General features: G+C 42.9%; 1 protein-coding gene across 4 annotated transcripts in view; it reads right to left on the reverse strand.

Moving 5' to 3' along the window:
- The window catches only part of SPATA13 (spermatogenesis associated 13), a 138,167-nt gene that overhangs the window by 73,032 nt on the left and 48,571 nt on the right, over positions 1-16,564 (reverse strand). For all 4 annotated transcript variants that reach the window (XM_081814721.1, XM_081814723.1, XM_081814722.1 and 1 more), the window contains one exon: positions 4,178-5,899. In XM_081814721.1, coding sequence (XP_081670847.1) covers positions 4,178-5,899 — 1,722 coding nt within the window. The remainder of the gene's footprint in view (positions 1-4,177; positions 5,900-16,564) is intronic.

Genomic DNA, 16,564 nt, shown 5'->3' on the forward strand with positions numbered 1-16,564 from the left:
ATTCCAATCTACCAATTAGAATGTGGATCTATAAGAACAAGAATAGCCTTTTTTCTTCAACTCTTTCTTTTCCTTATATCTGGCATATATATCAGGTAGGTAAATACCGAATGACAAGGTACATTAGTCTTTATAATGTGTTGTTTCATTCACTCCTTTTCCTTCCTTCCTTATATATTCTATTTCCATCCCCACATTTCAGAGCCTTATTACCTCTGAGCTCTCTCTGGCAATAAATTCCTGATAGCTTTCCCCCGGTCACCTTTCTCTCCAATTCTCTTCTATACCAATGGTGGATTAACTTCCCCAAAACGCAGTTCTGTGCTTGGCTCTTTGCTATTCAAAACATCCTTGACTCCATGGTGCTTACCAAGTAATGTATAGATAGAGATTGTTTACTCTAAATTCAAGAGTGTGCATTATCTGGGCTTAATGATTTCATCTTAACTTGGATCATTCCCCTACACCAAACCAAATTATGTTACTTCCTATTCTCTCTAATCACATAAAATCTCTGCATATGTGACCACTGAAACTATATGTAGACATCTTGCCTTCTTCAAATCAGATTCCTTCCTTGATTTGATACATGGGTAAAAACTACAACTCTTCTGAAATCCCACAGCATATGGTTTTACCTCTTTTGTGAGATTTAATCTATTCTGCACAGTTCTAATAAGATTTAGATACATCTTAGCTCATTTATAATGTCCTTGACATCCTTATAGAGCTACATCTAATTTGAGTGTCTTATACCTGGTAGGTGCTCAACAAATTTGCTTTGGTGCAATACTGAATGAACATATAAATTTTAGGTCATGCTAGAACCTAACTCTCATGCTTTAAAAAAAAAATGTGAAGTCAAACTAACTGTTTGAAGATCTTCACAGTCCTCCCTAAGACTATAACGCAGTCAAAAAACACTTTTGGAAAAGTCTGATCTTAATTCACCCGTTTCAAGAAGTCAGGTCAATCTAGGATGGAAAAATCATCTAAGTGGATAGTAATCATCGCACACTGAGAGCCAGTGTTAAGCATTTTAACAGGCATAAATTTAACAGGCATAAATCCCCTGGTTCCTACAACAAATATCCAAGGCAAGATGAAGCTATCCCACATTCTGCCCTTGAGAAGACTGGGGCCAGGAGAAGCTCAGCAGTTCACTCAATGGAAGGCATCTTTAGAACGGCAGAGCCAGGATTCCAACCAAACTAAAAAAAAATAATAATAATAAAATAAAAAAAAAAATCTACTGAAAGACTAAAGCTCCCTCTCAAGGAGTTACAATGGATTTTCATCATTTAAAAGAGCTCCAGGGCACCTGGGTGTCTCAGTTAAGTGTCCCGACTCTGGATTTCAGCTCAGGTCATGATCTCGGGGTCATGGGATTGAGCCCCGAGTGGGGCTCCGTGCTCAGCTCGGAGTCTGCTTGAGGTTCTCTCGCCCTCCCTCTGCTCCTCCACCAACTGGTATGTGAGTGTGCACACCCTCCTGCTCTTGCTCTCGAAAAAAATAAATACAATCTTTAAAACTAAATACATAGGGGTGCCTGGGTGGCTCAGTCAGTTAAGCATCTGTCAGGGTCCTGGGATCGAGCCCCGCGTCGGGCTCAGCGGGGAGCCTGCTTCTCCCTCTGCCTCTGCAGCTCCCCCTGCTTGTGCTCACTCTCTCAGAAAAATAAATAAAATCTTTAAAAATAAAAATAAGTAAAAGAGCTTCACCTACAGCATATTTCAACATTACCACAAATTTCTGAATCTATACTGCATGACTAAGGACGGGGTCCCTTTCCTACTGACCTAATTCACCCAATAGAGCTATTCTAGGACTTGGTAGGAAAACCAGCAAGAACACTCTAAATTCCTGTGCTTATACCTTTATCAGGGGACAGGGGGCACTGTCCCCAGTATAAATACTCAGTTGCATTTTTAAACTAAAACAATTTTAGGTCCTTCAACTGATCATTACTCTTACAAAAAAACTGACCACTAGGTGGCAGAAGTATAAAGTTAACAAGGTGATTTTTCTACAATGCTTCGTAAAGGAAGAGTAGGGGAATATCTCCCACCCTTTTTCCACAGCAATACAAAATCCTGTTAAACTGTTAATAGATCTTCAAAGATTATTTTGTCACTTTGAGAGTGTCATGTTATAAATAAATGGTTCTAAATTTAAAAATTATTCCTCCTTACTGAAAACTGCATTATAATACTTATTTTAAATATCATAATATATATAGATTTCAACTTTTTTTATACTCAACACTAATCATAACGTCAACTAGCTTTAAAGATAGAAGTAGAACCATACTGTCAATGAATGAAGTACAGAATAATACACTGTACACTAGAATATATTGAGACTGAAATATAATTTTGTGTAATGCTATATAAGATAGACAAAAACTGCTTTATAAATCATAAAGGTTGGAGTTCCTGCATTTTGTAAGGTGTTTTTCTGTTTATTTGTTTCATTATGCTTGCATTTTGTTTCTAAATGTCAAAATAAAAGAGAAGGTTTCAGGGTGTATTTTACCATATATATATATATATGACAAATATCATATATATATTTTACTTCTCTGCAAGTAACACTGAAGATGACCAATATGTAAAATGCAAGTTGGGCAAAATCATCATTATATTTTTCTTCACATTTACTTTAAAAGCACAAGAGGAAGCTTGATATGCTTGATAAGAATTTTGAGGAAATAAATGCAACTTCAAAACGTGATAAACATCTTGAGGCAAATTTGTGGAATTATCTGTACACATGTGTGCACTCCTGATGACTTGTGCCCTGCTTTCTATCTTTGGTGATCCCTTGTGGGTAGAAATTAAATTATATATGATTAATTTATATATAACTACATATAATTAAATTACACTTGGCAAACATACGGGTAAAGCTATATAATGATCAAAATAATTCTGAAAAGTAAGTTAGAAACTATCTCTTGCATATGTTCACTTAATATGCACTCAGGAAGAAAATATTTTAATGATTCTTTACTAATTTTATTAAGCAGAAAATAAAATCTCCATGTTTCGTATAAAGAACCTCTAGACCTATGCAAATCTTTTATTATGGAGCAGGGGGGTGGGGGTGGGGGTGGTTCTAAACCATCAGTGGGGCAGGTTGGGTGTTGGGAAGAAGGAATTATGCTTCATCTTATCATCCACAGGCTATCCTGGCTTCCAAGTTTGCAAAAGCTGTTGTGTAATCATTCATCTACAGGCATTAGAACAAAACCAAGGTCCTCTCCAGGGATCAGTGGGAAGGAACAGCTGCTAGGGGATTATTTTCTATGGCAAGCACCAATTTATACCTGTAAAACAGTCTAGAAATGTACGTGAAGAATAGTTGGCAATATATACACATGAATGCATTTCCTCATCTTTCAGCTCTGTAATGTACTGAATGCATTTAGAAATAAGTGAAAATTATACAGTAAGGGAAAGTTGTCTGGATGCTTGACAGAATATGAAAAGAACATTGCTCCTGTAGACTTGACAGTTATTAGTTGATCTGATTCATGAGATGCTTATGTTCTACTCTAAAAATAACTGCAATAACAGTCATAAAAATTTCTTTGAACCATCATCACTCAGGGGTTGACAGGTATTAAACTGCAGGTTTCTAATTCATTCCTAGAAAATAAAAGATTTAGAACGCATAATGGTGTCTTAACACAAAGAATCTCATTTATATGTAGTCTGTTGGAAAGGACACAGCAACAATTTAAAATATTAAGAAAACTATGGGTAATAAAAAAATGTTTCAAAAAACAAAATTTTGAGAGCCCCTATTAAATAGCTGCATACAGTGGAAGAGAGGTCTCTATCAACATTTTCCCCCCAGAATCTAGCATGTGGTTGGTCCTCAGTTAAGTATCTTTTGAATGAATGGTGGGGCAAGTGCCATCTCAAGGAATTTGGTAGAGTAGCAGTTCCTTTCAAAAGAGATAAAGATGACAGCAGCTTGACAGGAATAATCATGATGGCAGTCCAATCAGCACAGGGCCGCCTGCCTCTCTGGCAGGTGAAGCAAAAAGGGTAAATGCCAGGGCAAACACCCCAGCCTACGGGCAACCTCCAGGAGAGATGAAAGGTCAGTGCTGGGACAGGCACCCCTTCCGCAGCAGGTTACCTACCAGAGGTCCCTGCTCTGCCCTTACCTCCTCCCTCCTTTCCTCTGGACCCGACGCCAGGCGGGGGCTCAGCTGAGGGTGGCTGCTGGCGCCGTCCTCACTGCCTTTGTCACACGCGGCTTGCACAGAATCCTGGGAGGTCACAGGCCCCTCTGCCCTTTCTTCACTGTCCACTGAACTGAGGGACAGCGCACTGAGGCTGCTGGGACACGTGGCATTTCCCGCGCCTGGGCTCTGAGGGCTAGGGGGCTTGGGTGTGGTAGGCCTTGCGGGGGTGAGCGGCTGCTCAGGTTCGAAAGTAAACTGGCTGCCAGCTTGGCGTTCGTCGGAGTCCTGGGCAACCGGACTCGCTGAGGCGCTGCCAGCGCAAGGACAGGCACTTCCGGCCGCCCCGCAGCCTGTGGCTTCCATTGGAAAGACGGCCGTGTCCACGTCCACCTGGGGGCTCGGAGCCCCAGCCGGGCCGCACCCCGAGCCGGCGTGCGCACCTGCGCACCTCCTCCACTCGCGCTCAGCGCTGGTGGACACGCGGCGGGAGTAGGCGTCGTGCAGCCGGCTGTGCACCTGCAGCCTCTGGCTCGCCTCGCCGGGCGAGGGCGCCCCGCTCCTGGGGCTCTCTCTCCTCCAGGCCGCGTCGGTGGCGCTGCTCACAAACCTCAGGACTCTGTCAAAGTCCTTGGCTCGCAGTGGGCTCTTCCAGCGTTTCGTCCTCCTCTCGGACCCACCGAACTTTTCCGAGTCGGCAGATGAACTGCTTAGCGTCCGTCGGGGCGCTGGCTTTTCAGGCGCCCCCTTGAGGTCCGTGAGATTTGAAGTGGACTTCCGTTTGAAGGAGCTCTTCTTCAGAAAGTTCAAGTTATCCGTGCTCTTGCTTTTCCTGTAGATGATGCTATTGTTCTCGGAGTCCTTCACTAGGATCTCACACACGGTGGGCTCCTGGGTGACAGGGGCCAGCGGCCGGACGTGGTTCTGGGACCCTTGATGCTTCTCGTAATCCAGGAGGCTGATGCGGCCCAGGCCATAGGCGCGGCGGATGCTGCGGGACCGATGGGTGCTCCTCTGGAAGGCGTCGTCGGCCTCCTCGGGGTCGGAGCAGTCCGACGCGCCCCCTGGCCCTGCCTTCGGGGCGTCACTTGCTGGTCCCGAGGAGGGGCACCTGCTGGTTTGCATTCCGACTGCAGCACCGTTTGGGATGGGTTTCCCTGGATCACGTTCCGGGGGGTCTTCCTTTGCCGCATCTGACCCTTCTCGGTTCTGAATTCCTTGAAGGACGGAGGACTTCAGTTTTTTGAAAGATCCCATTTTCCGAAAGGAGGCAAGGGCATTCCAGGTGGAGGAATTTCCCATCAGGACCATGGAGCGGGGCCTCTCCGGGTTGGTGCTGGTCCTCTTCCTACTCACGGAGAAGAGGCGCATGAGCTTGGCAGGGCTGAGTCTGGCCTCCTGGGCTTCCACCTCCCCGCAGTAGCTGCTGCTGCAGCCTCCATTCTGACATGCTGGGTAAGTCACCATTTTGGGATCTTTGGGATCAGAGACAGAACATGGGATAGCGGCAAGTCGCCCATGGCCGTTCTGGGCTGTTGTCATGTTCTCAGGGCTGGGAGCCCGTGGCCACAAGGCAGCTGGGTTCAAACCCACATGCACATCCGTGTCCACAGGCCCCAGACGCGTATCTTCATCTCCGAGGCTGCTGCCAGCCTGGCTTTCACACCTACGGTGCACATCAGGCTCCTCAGTTGTGGCCACTGCCTACAACAGAAAACAAAGCAGGGATTTAGTTATTTTCCCCCACAGAATAACCTCTATGAACAGTGGCTTGTTATTTTGTTTAAGAATTCTGAATACAAAAGAAGCATGCCTTGTGACAGGGCTGATCAGTTCAAAACTATTTTAAATTAAAAATTTACCCTTCCTAATTCATTTCACAATGAATTAAAGGGAAGAATGCAAATACACATTCCTTAAAAAAAAAAAAAAAAAAGATAATTATGGGTTCTGCATTCAATGTAAATTCTCAAATCCAGTGAAAGTTAAGTAAAACTTTTGAAAAATTGCTGGAATGCAAAGGCCAAGGCATCATTCAACACTGGGTCTTCTCTTTATTTGAAATAGAAGAAATTTTTAATTATCAAATTAAAAAAGACAGCAACAACTATTTCAAAATGTGTCACAGTGAAATATCAAACTATATTAAATTTAACACAGCTAATAGGCAGATTGAGTGCTTAGTATATGCAAGCACGAGTACAAGGAGCTGCAGTAGAGACCAAGATGCTCTCCGTTGCCTGTCTACAAAATACCTGAAACTCTACTGAGAGACAAAGTGCTACAGGGACACATGAGTGGAAGGGACAAACTGAAGTTGTATGAGGTCTGGCTTTGTGAATGAAACCGCATTAGTGAAGGGCCTCTGTCAACAGGATTCTTACTGGCTGGGGAATGGAGAAAGATCAGGATAATACTTAAATATTAGAAATTCAGACACAAAAACTCAAATTAAACAAATGTTGCACCTTCTTTCTTCCTCCATGCCTGGAAGCCCACCACACACCTGCAGTCCATGCTCTCTCCTCCCAGTGAAGATATTGCTCTCCTTACCCTTTGCCCTTCAGGCCAAGACCTGCTCAGCCTGGGAGGGCCAGCTTAAATGTCAGTCACCCTGTTCTCAATGAATGATTAGTCAATGAAGGAAGATAGGAAGGAGTGTGATAATAACTCATAAAGGACTACCACTCACTAAGTGTTTATTACTACATGTCAGGCCCCTGTGCTAAGTGTTTTAAAAACAACATGCCACTGAGTACTCATACAAACCTGCAAGATCAATAACTTTCATTTTATAGATAATCAAATGGACACTTGGGCAGGGGGTGCTGGGGGTTCCTGCAGCTCTCCCTTCCAAAGCTTATGCTCCTCTCCACTACTTCAAACTAATGAACAAAGAAGAGAGGCAGAGCTGGGATATGAACCCCAGGGGTGTGACACCAAGTTCAGTGACTTATGATATGACCCCAACTCAAGTCAAATCCCAGATATCCTTATGCCAGTCAAGGCCACTATTCCAAAGGCAATATTAAAAGCAGAAGAGGAAAAGAAGGAGAAAGGTGTATAAAATTAAGGTTAGGTCCCAATTTAGCTTAGTCCTCTCAAGTGCAGAAGAAAATGGGACCTCGTGCAAAGAGGTCTCATCTGATTCTACTCTCCAAATTCTCTGCTGGGTTCATTTTTATTTGCCCCTACGTCGTGCCCCTTGAGGAATTCCCAGGGAGTCACAGTGAAAGGGTTGATTCCATCTGGGACCAGGGAAGCTGCATAGATTTAGACCCCTGGAGCCTTTCTGATGTCCATTTACCCAATTCCATTACTCAGAAGCCTAATGGGGCCACCACATGCCGTCTGCAGTTTAATGTTCTCATGGAGAAATTAGGGAGCCTTAAGAGCTGTGGGTTGCATTTGAATGAGCCATAGAAGCAGAAACTTGAATCATCCCGGCACTGAGGCTGGAAGTAAATCTATAACCAGTTGCAAAATGAGTCTAACACTAAGTACCACCTGTCCACCGTCAGCTACTCTGGGAGGGACAGGGGACTGTGGTTGTTTCAACTTCTCACAATCTTGAAACGAAGCATACAGTTTATGCAAACATCAAGTCCAGTCACAGACACTGACTGATGGCATATTACATAATTGTAATGGCCGTGTTATGACTTGCACTGGATACAGAGGAGCAGACACGACCCTTCTTTAGTCATCCGGCTGGATGGAGACAACTTACAGACACCACAACTAGAGGGCGCTATGAGACCTTTTATAACCAAGGATGACAGTGTGTTAGGCGGCCCCTGAGGTCTCAAGGGGTGCTGGCAGTGCTCGATTTTAATGTTGGGTAGTTTGAGAACAGTAATCTGTGCTCCAGTGCCATCTATAAAAGAATAGGTGCCGGGGGCCTGGGTGGCTCAGTCATTGAGCGTCTGCCTTTGGCTCGGGTCATGATCCCAGGGTCCTGGGATCGAGCCCCGCATCGGGCTCCCTGCTCGGCGGGAGGCCTGCTTCTCCCTCTCCCACTCCCCCTGCTTGTGTTCCCTCTCTCGCTGTCTCTCTCTCTGTCAAATAAATAAATAAAATCTTTAAAAAAAAAAAAAAAAAAGAATAGGTGCCAACATTTATGTATATGGTATATCAACCAACCAATTAATTCATGAGCCTCTGTTAGGTACAAGAATCTGTGTAGGCCCCATGATAAACTCAAAAGAGTGACAAGGTGATAAACTGTTCTAGATGGGAACTTGGCATGAGCAAAGGAAGATCCAGGAACCTAAATCTGATTGGGAGGCAGTAAACTTGGGTGACCAACTGTCCCAGTTGGCCCAGGGGTGAGGTATTTTACAGGACATGGGACTCTCAGAACTGAAACCGGAGAAGTTCTTGGCAGACTGGGATGACTGGCCACCCTACATTAAGTAGAACTATAATATAGTTGGAAGGATGGCACAGTGTCATGTGGTAGTAAAAATTAAGATGAAAACAGGTTTAGAAAAAGAGCACATCCCTTTAGTCTACACTTTGAGACTGTCCACAGGTGTCATCCTCTTTGGGAATAATTAAGATCCCTTACTCTGTGGATTACAGGCATCTCACCAAATTGCTTTACCAAGACATATTTATAATGATAGGTTTATATGGCTGCCCTCAGAACAAGACTGTGAACTCTTTGAGAGTAAGAACGGTGTGCAACACTTACATTACTTATCTTATGTAAAACTGTATCAGTTATCCTGCCTTGTCAAGTCTGTACCAACATTAACAATTCATCAACAATACCACGATATTTGTCCAATGTGAAGATGTTTAAATTTTTACAACACTAAAAAGTCTAAGTATTTATTAAAACTTAAGTTTTAAGATACAGATCTAATAAAATACACACATATCTGATTTCTGATTGGGGCAACATGCTTTTTTAAAAGTCCAGTGACTTAATATTTGGTTCATGCAGCTGAACGATGTGATTGTTGTGTGCTGCTTGGAATGAAACTGAAAATCACGGAAAAAGGCTTTTCCTGGAATTTCCGAGAAACATACCAAGTAGCATTATTTAGAACTAATACTTTGACCTCTATTAACTAACAAGGGTTGCGATTCAATCAGTGGTTTTGTAGCAAGTCTTGTAAATAGTGGGAGCTCTGCCAGAGAGATTTATGAACAGAACCACAAGGAACAATTTTAGATGGGAATATTGTGAAATCCATTGTCTACAAGCTGGATTCTGGGGTATATGAACTTTAGACTAGAACATTTTTTTTCACTCATAATGAGAATTCTTTGAAAACAACTATGACCAGTAATTTTTAAATAAGAATTTATAATACTTGAATTTGAAATTCAGAAATATATATCAGGTTAAATGTACACACAAGGGGGTTTTTGTAATCTGTTCATGTAAATTACAGAAAATGTGACATTGGAGAAAAATATATTGGAACATATTGCAAAATATATTGAAATCTGAAAGTATAAATCTTTGAATCACAGCGCTGTAGAATACTGCCTTCAGGAACATCAAACCCGTTTGTAAAGATTAGGGCACTGGAACCCAGTGGGTCTGAGAGACATGCTCATTGTCAAGCCACCAAAGGTGAAAGCACAGTGAGGCTGGGAATCAGAGGCACCAGCTTTGGGACCCAGCACTGCCACATACTGGCCCAAACTTGCTGGTCATCCTAGACCTCTTCCTTTTCTTCCAGATCTCACTGGTCACCAAGTCGAAGAGATTCTCCTTCAGATCTCGACAATCCGTGCTCAGTGTGGCTGCCACGGCCTTATTTCCAGTCTTTAGTGCCTTCCACCTGGACACCTGCATGAACCTCCTGAAAAACCCTGTCACCCCCAAGCCGGCCAGTTCCTTCCCAGAAATTGCCAGTGGAGTCGTGCCACTTCATCTAGTGTCACTGGCTGCCGCCTCGGAACCTCGAGATGTCAGATCTCAGCTGAGCACACAATACCTCTCACTCTGGCCATGCAGAATTATTCACAGAGAGGCTTTCTCATACCGCTCTGCTTTGGGTTATTTCCTTGTTTGTTCTCAGAGACTTCCTCCAGCCATTTTTGTCTCTCTGTATTGTAGAGAAGCACATTCCGAGGTTCCTCTGACAAAGGGCTTCTGGCCAAGTTGGTCAGTGGGAAGCACTGGTGGGAGATGATGTGTGTGGGAGACGGCAGACTCCAGGGTATTTCTCTCTGTGTGTGCTACTGCAGGGGCATCCTCCCCTCTCCCTCCCGCCTATGGTGGGAGCATCTTCCCGCTATTATTGTTCATCTGAGGTCCTCACTCTCTCCTCTTCTGTTTCACGGCTGTGTAAACACAATCCCTATTTTAGATACTCTGTTTGAAATACCTAGAGATGTTTCTCTTTTCCCAACTGATAATTATGTGCTTTGCCTAATTAACTTTCATTAATTCACGTCAACTTTTCCCCAAGAGGAACCCTTTGCTTCCTATCCAATTCAGATGCCCTTTCTCTGTGGGCTCTCTTACACATCGCTCCATTTTAGCATTTATCATACTGCTCTGTAATGCTGGTTTCATGGTCTCCTTTCTCTGCTAAACTGAAAAGGTTGGAAAAGTTCTTTTAAGTCCCAAACCAGGTCTTATTTAACTCTGTATTCTCAGCATTCAGTCAGTTACTGAATGAATGAAGACCACTTCTTTTGCATAGTATGTCAACAAAACTTGTGGGGCTGGATCATTCTTAGCCCTGAGGGCTGTCCTATGCATTGTAGAAAGCCAGCAGCATTCCCAGCCACTGCCTTCAAATGATGCTATTAGGAAGAAGAAATAGAATGTGAGAGAAAGCTCTGAAAACCATGGAAGTGCTATCAATTAGCTTCAGAATGGTTTCTCGGAAACTACTGAAATTTATCATTTCCAATCATAAAACAGTGTTCTATGTACTCTTTGATGGTACTGATAAAACAATCTTTAAAATGGTAATATTGTTAGCAGCTACAGTTTCCTGTGATAGAAAGCTCAACTTAGTGTTTATGTTCTATTACTTTAACAGTTGTATCTAATTTTGTAGATGTTTTGTATACATTCAGTGAAAAAGAAAATTTAATATCATAGGAATGTAAATATTGACATGTTAATTGTTACAGTCACTTTTTAACCATCAATACAGATATTTAATTTTAATAGGTAATCAAATTTATCCGAAGTTTACTAATTTGAATGCTCACATTACATAAATTATATATCTGAGTTAATATCACAATGAAGAATTTTATAAATATTTCATAAAATATTTTCTAATATTAATGTTGAAATGTATAGATTGATAGCATATACTTCAATCTGTCTCAATGTTAATCAGCAAAATTTGAATAAAAATGTCCAAAGGGGGTCCTAAAGTAACTGTGATTATTAGAAAAGTGATTTTCTTCTGTAAAATTACATTTTCTGTTTAAAATATAAAATGTTTCTTCTATAAGATATGACTTGGAAATATGTAATGCAACCCATACTTTTTTTTTTTTAAGATTTTATTTATTTATTTCACAGAGAGAGACAGTGAGAGAGGGAACACAAACAGGGGGAGTGGGAGAGGGAGAAGCAGACTCCCCACTGAGCAAGGAGCCTGATGCGGTGCTTGATCCCAGGACCCTGGGATCATGACCCGAGCCGAAGGCAGACACTTAACGACTGAGCCACCCAGGCGCCTCAGTGCAACCCATACTTTAATATTTTCCCTACTCTTAGTTCAAAGAAATTATTTTAACTTATTAAATGTAAAACAAAAGTGAGTTGGCATAAATATTAAGCTGGTACAGCTTTTTATAAATCTCTTTATCCAGGAAATTAAAGTTAAATGAATTCATACTTGGGTAGAGAGTAAGATTCTCTATTTCGTGCCACATATTACCATATTAACCTAAGTCAGATATATATATTTTGTGTAATCTGAGTACCCAAATTATTAACTTCTATAATTTAAACCAAGATGGCTGTGAAAAAAAAAAAAATCACAGATGTGTAACTAAGACACTCCGGTAAATATTAATTTCAAAATATCTGACAATAATAAATGCTTTACTTCATTGCAATTATACAGAATTTTATTTTCAGTAAGTACAGTTTAGGGATTGATAAAAAGAAAGTAGTAAGTCTTTCTCATATGCTGAACTTGCCCATTTGATTCTCTCTCTTTCTCTTCCTGTCAGGCCTTTTCCTTCTATTAACCGTTCCAATATCTTTCCCAGAGCCTTACTGAAATCAAGACTCTGAGCAAAAGCTGGAAATTCTAGCACCCTACATTTTATGCACAGGTTGTACTCTAAAGGTACAACAGACAATCTGGTTCCCCCCCCCAGACTCTGTCCATGAAACTGTATTTAACTAACAATATGGCTACCACTGAATTTAACCATAATTTATAACATTTCCATTGACAAATGTATCTAAGATTCAACTGTGGGTTCTAGATCCAGGGAGGAAGCTGCTTCCCACCCCCAAACTCTCACAGTCCTTAATATAAGACACTCTCCCTCCCTCTCCCTCTCCTGCCCAACCCCCATGTGTACCTGTCTGTCAAAGGACGAATGTCCCTTGCCCATGGATCTGGTATCCCTGGGTCTCTTCTGTTGAAGAACTGGGGGAGGATGCCTCAAAAAAGCCAGAGCTCTGGCTTCATTTAAAAATCCAATCACTGAAGTGTTTAAAAATGGGAAGTGTATATAAAAAGGTAACTGTGGATGAGATTGAATCACTGTATCTTTGGAAAAGGTGTCAATTTCATACAAGCATACGATTGTCTTGGCTTGCCTTATCTGGGTTACTAGGCTAAACCACATTCCTGTGGGTGAGATGGGGCTTCCCAATGGGGATAGGTGTTTGCTCTGTCAGTTCAGTAGGGCGGAAGGCGTGGAGAAAATGAGGATTTGACAAGGCAGGTCTTAGACCAAAGACAGGAAAACCTTCCTTTGATCTCTGAATTGGGGGTCAGGCAGGTCTAGCGAGACATGCTCGGGGTAGGTCTGGATCTGTGGAACAGCTGACGTGATCCTCTGTACTATACTGTCCTGCCATCGCCCCAACACTCAGCAGAGTCCCAGCCTCTGAACCTCCCCTTCCTCCACACCCACTTTAAACCGCAGAGCTGAAAGAGCTTTGGAACACTTCGGGAGAATCACTGCCAAATTAAAGGTCTGAAGATAGCTTGCCTTGATTTCCTACACCTCGTCCCCTGTCCACAGTCTTTCTCCTTGTGAGTAAGATTGCAGCAGCAACCACCAAAGTTCATGGTTAGGACTACCTAATGCCTGCAACCAATGCCAAAACTGAGGTCACTGCAGAAACTGGACTTCCCTTGCACTTACTATTCAGAGCAAGAAAGTTTTCCAGATGGATGGCCCTTATCTTGAAGGCACTTTGAAGGTCACTGGAGCAAAAACAATGTTTCTGCTTGCTAGAGGCAGGGGTAGCAGAATCTGGAGCGTCATCAGACTCAGTCTAAAACACTTGGTGCAGGCTGCAGAGAAAACCCCTCTACAGCTCAATGAAGCTTGTAAATACAGTGTTTGGGAAAACATACTTACTAACTGCTTACAAGAGTGTATCTTTGCATTGTATTTTCCCTGCATTTTTTTTTTTCTGCTCAAGTTTTTTGTTTTTGTGTTTTGCATGAAATGTGTTTCTAGGCATAGAACCACAATTTATAACACTGCATGTTGGGGAAACGAGATCAAACTTTCAACTCTGTTCTATCCAGCAGCCAAACAGGTTTTAAATTGGGAGTTGCCATACCAGTCCATTCTGCCATCACTAAGGATAGAGGTCCAGGAAACACTTTTTCCTTGCTCTGTTCAACCAGGTAACCCATATTCTCACATTTGTTTCCCGCATTAAAGCAGTTGCCAAAATGCCTTACACTGCCTAATTTAAATTGTCTTCTAACTGAACTGACACTTGGATATTGTTTCCCTGTCAGCCCTTCCCGCCTCTTGGCAGACATCCTCCTTGCTCCATGCTGGGTAGCAATGTGGGATGACACCACCGATGAACAAAGCCAGTGGTGACCGGGCAACTACTCCTGAGCAGAGGCCCCCCAACTTACACCTCTGCCCGGGGGACAGCACGGCCCAGCCCGGCAGGAGCTGATCTGTGGCCACTCTGTTCGAGGAGGAGGCTATTCTGGTGAGCCCATCCTCGCGAGACATCATTCATACCTCTGGGGGATGAAGAAGTAACACTGAGGACTTCAGGATTGTGCTGGAACATAAAGAAAACTTCCTGCTGCTAATGGTGGAACCATATTCTCACACTCTCCCATGGCTTGGAAAAGCAAACTGGCCTCAACTGCAAGGAAAACCTGACAGAGGACAGAGGAGCAGAACCCTGGCAAGGAAGATTCATGGTGGAGAAAAAAGGCATGTGTTTCAAAGGCTTTCACTGTTGCTGCCAATTTCTCTGCACATATTTGTCCTCCAAAGAGGGACTCACTGGCAATTCAGAGGGCTCCTAGTGGCTTCTTTAGAGTTTGCCATTCTTTCTCCACACAAAGATTTGTGGCCAGAAGCTTCCATGGGATCACATGACCTGCTCCCTCATCACTTGATTTATCTGTTTAGGGCACCTGCTGTGGGAAGGGCACAGCTCTGGGTGCTCACTGAAAGCAATCCTCTGCATACAGTCTCTAGTGACGACTGTGCTTCCCATCGATTCTCTGCACTGATCCACTGTGTCCTGAGGGGGCAGTGAGTGTAAGAGACAAGCTGTGCTAGACAGCCCTGTCTCTCAGAATCTCGACCCTTCAAAACACCCTACCCCTACCCCAGGGATTTTCCTTTCCTTCCATTTGCAGCAGTTCTGTCTTCCCAGTCAGGTCCGTCCTGTCAGCCTGCAGGGCCTCATAGCCCATCAACTTGACCTACGCCTCCGACATTGAGCCTATGAGGAGACGCGGCCATCACTATGGCCACACCACTCTTTCCTCAGCTTTATTCACCTGACATGATGTTCCGGCTCTCACAAGCCAGACGCTTCTGGATGCCCGAAAGAATGTAAAAGGAGCAGGTATCAGACTCAGGAATACCCTGGCATCACATCCCACAGACATGGCTCCTCCAACAGAAGTAACACTGAGGACTTCAGGATTGTGCTGAAACATAAAGAAAACCTCCTGCTGCTAATGGTGGAACCATATTCTCACACTCTCCCATGGCTTGGAAAAGCAGTGAGCGTAAGAGACAAGCCGTGCTAGACTTGTCTAAGTCTAGGTCATAATGTCCTAAGATATGCCAGATGCTCCGCAGGGCCTGAAATGAAATGAATACTATAGTCTGTCTTTTGTGGAAAGTTTAAAACCAGTTTAGTTTAGGTGCTAAAAAACAAACAAACAAAAAACAACAACAAACAAAAAACTAAAGGATAAGAAAGACTTAAGTATCTGGAACCTAAAACAAGGAAAGTGAAGTAGTGTGCAAGATGAGACACAGGTTACCCTCTGAGTCCAGGCAAGTAGGAAAGGAACAGATGTGCCTCCTGAGAGCCGTCGCAAAGAACCAGGGCTGACCAGCCGAGATCCAGGGAGCGGCCATCTCAGTAAGTCCACACCTCAGAGTTACAGCGGAATGCAGGTTAGGTGAGAAAGGGCATCAGTCTAAGGCTTGGAATTCCTGGGTTTGGGTTCTTTGCCTTTTACTACCTTTGGGAACCTGGGCCAGTCACATCCCATCCCGACCTCAGATTTCCCAATGTGATCTTCACATTTCTTTGAGAGTATTTCATAAGGTTGTTATGAGAAGCAAATGCATTATAAGCAGAATATTCCCACTGAAATTTAACTATGCTCGTAGCATGACACCTTTCTTTGTAAAGCATACATTTTATAGTTAGAGCTTAGTATAAAAATGGCTAATAGGAAATGAAATTCCAGCTCAAAATTTCTAGATCAGAAAATGAAATACTCTGTTAGGAATTCAATGGATTTATGCCTACTATATAGGTATCTAGACTTAGGCAAAAGTAAGGGATCCCATGCAGTCCATGGGGGTATAGAAAAGGTACACACGTGTGCAAGTCACTGCTTCGTGACCCAAGGATGGAAACCCATTTTGCTCCCTATGGCCATGCTGCCAATTCAAAAGGTCACTGCCAGATGTGCATGTAAGCACCAGCCAAGGAATACCTAAATGTGGGTATTTCCCAAAGGATGGATCTGGAACCAAAATATATATTAAATTCCATTATTCCATTTTAAAATCAGCTCTAACTTTTCTCCATACACACGCATAATATATGCCTTAGGACTCTCCCTTACCCTGACAGTGAGATATAAATAACAAAATGTATCAAAATTTTGACAAGTAGTATTCTACATGTCAATTTAGGAGTCAAGTGTTCAGAATTTAAAACACATT

This window comes from Leptonychotes weddellii, chromosome 3 (genome assembly GCF_054177405.1).
Source record: "Leptonychotes weddellii isolate Sample4059 chromosome 3, ASM5417740v2, whole genome shotgun sequence".
NCBI classification, from domain to species: Eukaryota; Metazoa; Chordata; class Mammalia; order Carnivora; family Phocidae; genus Leptonychotes; species Leptonychotes weddellii.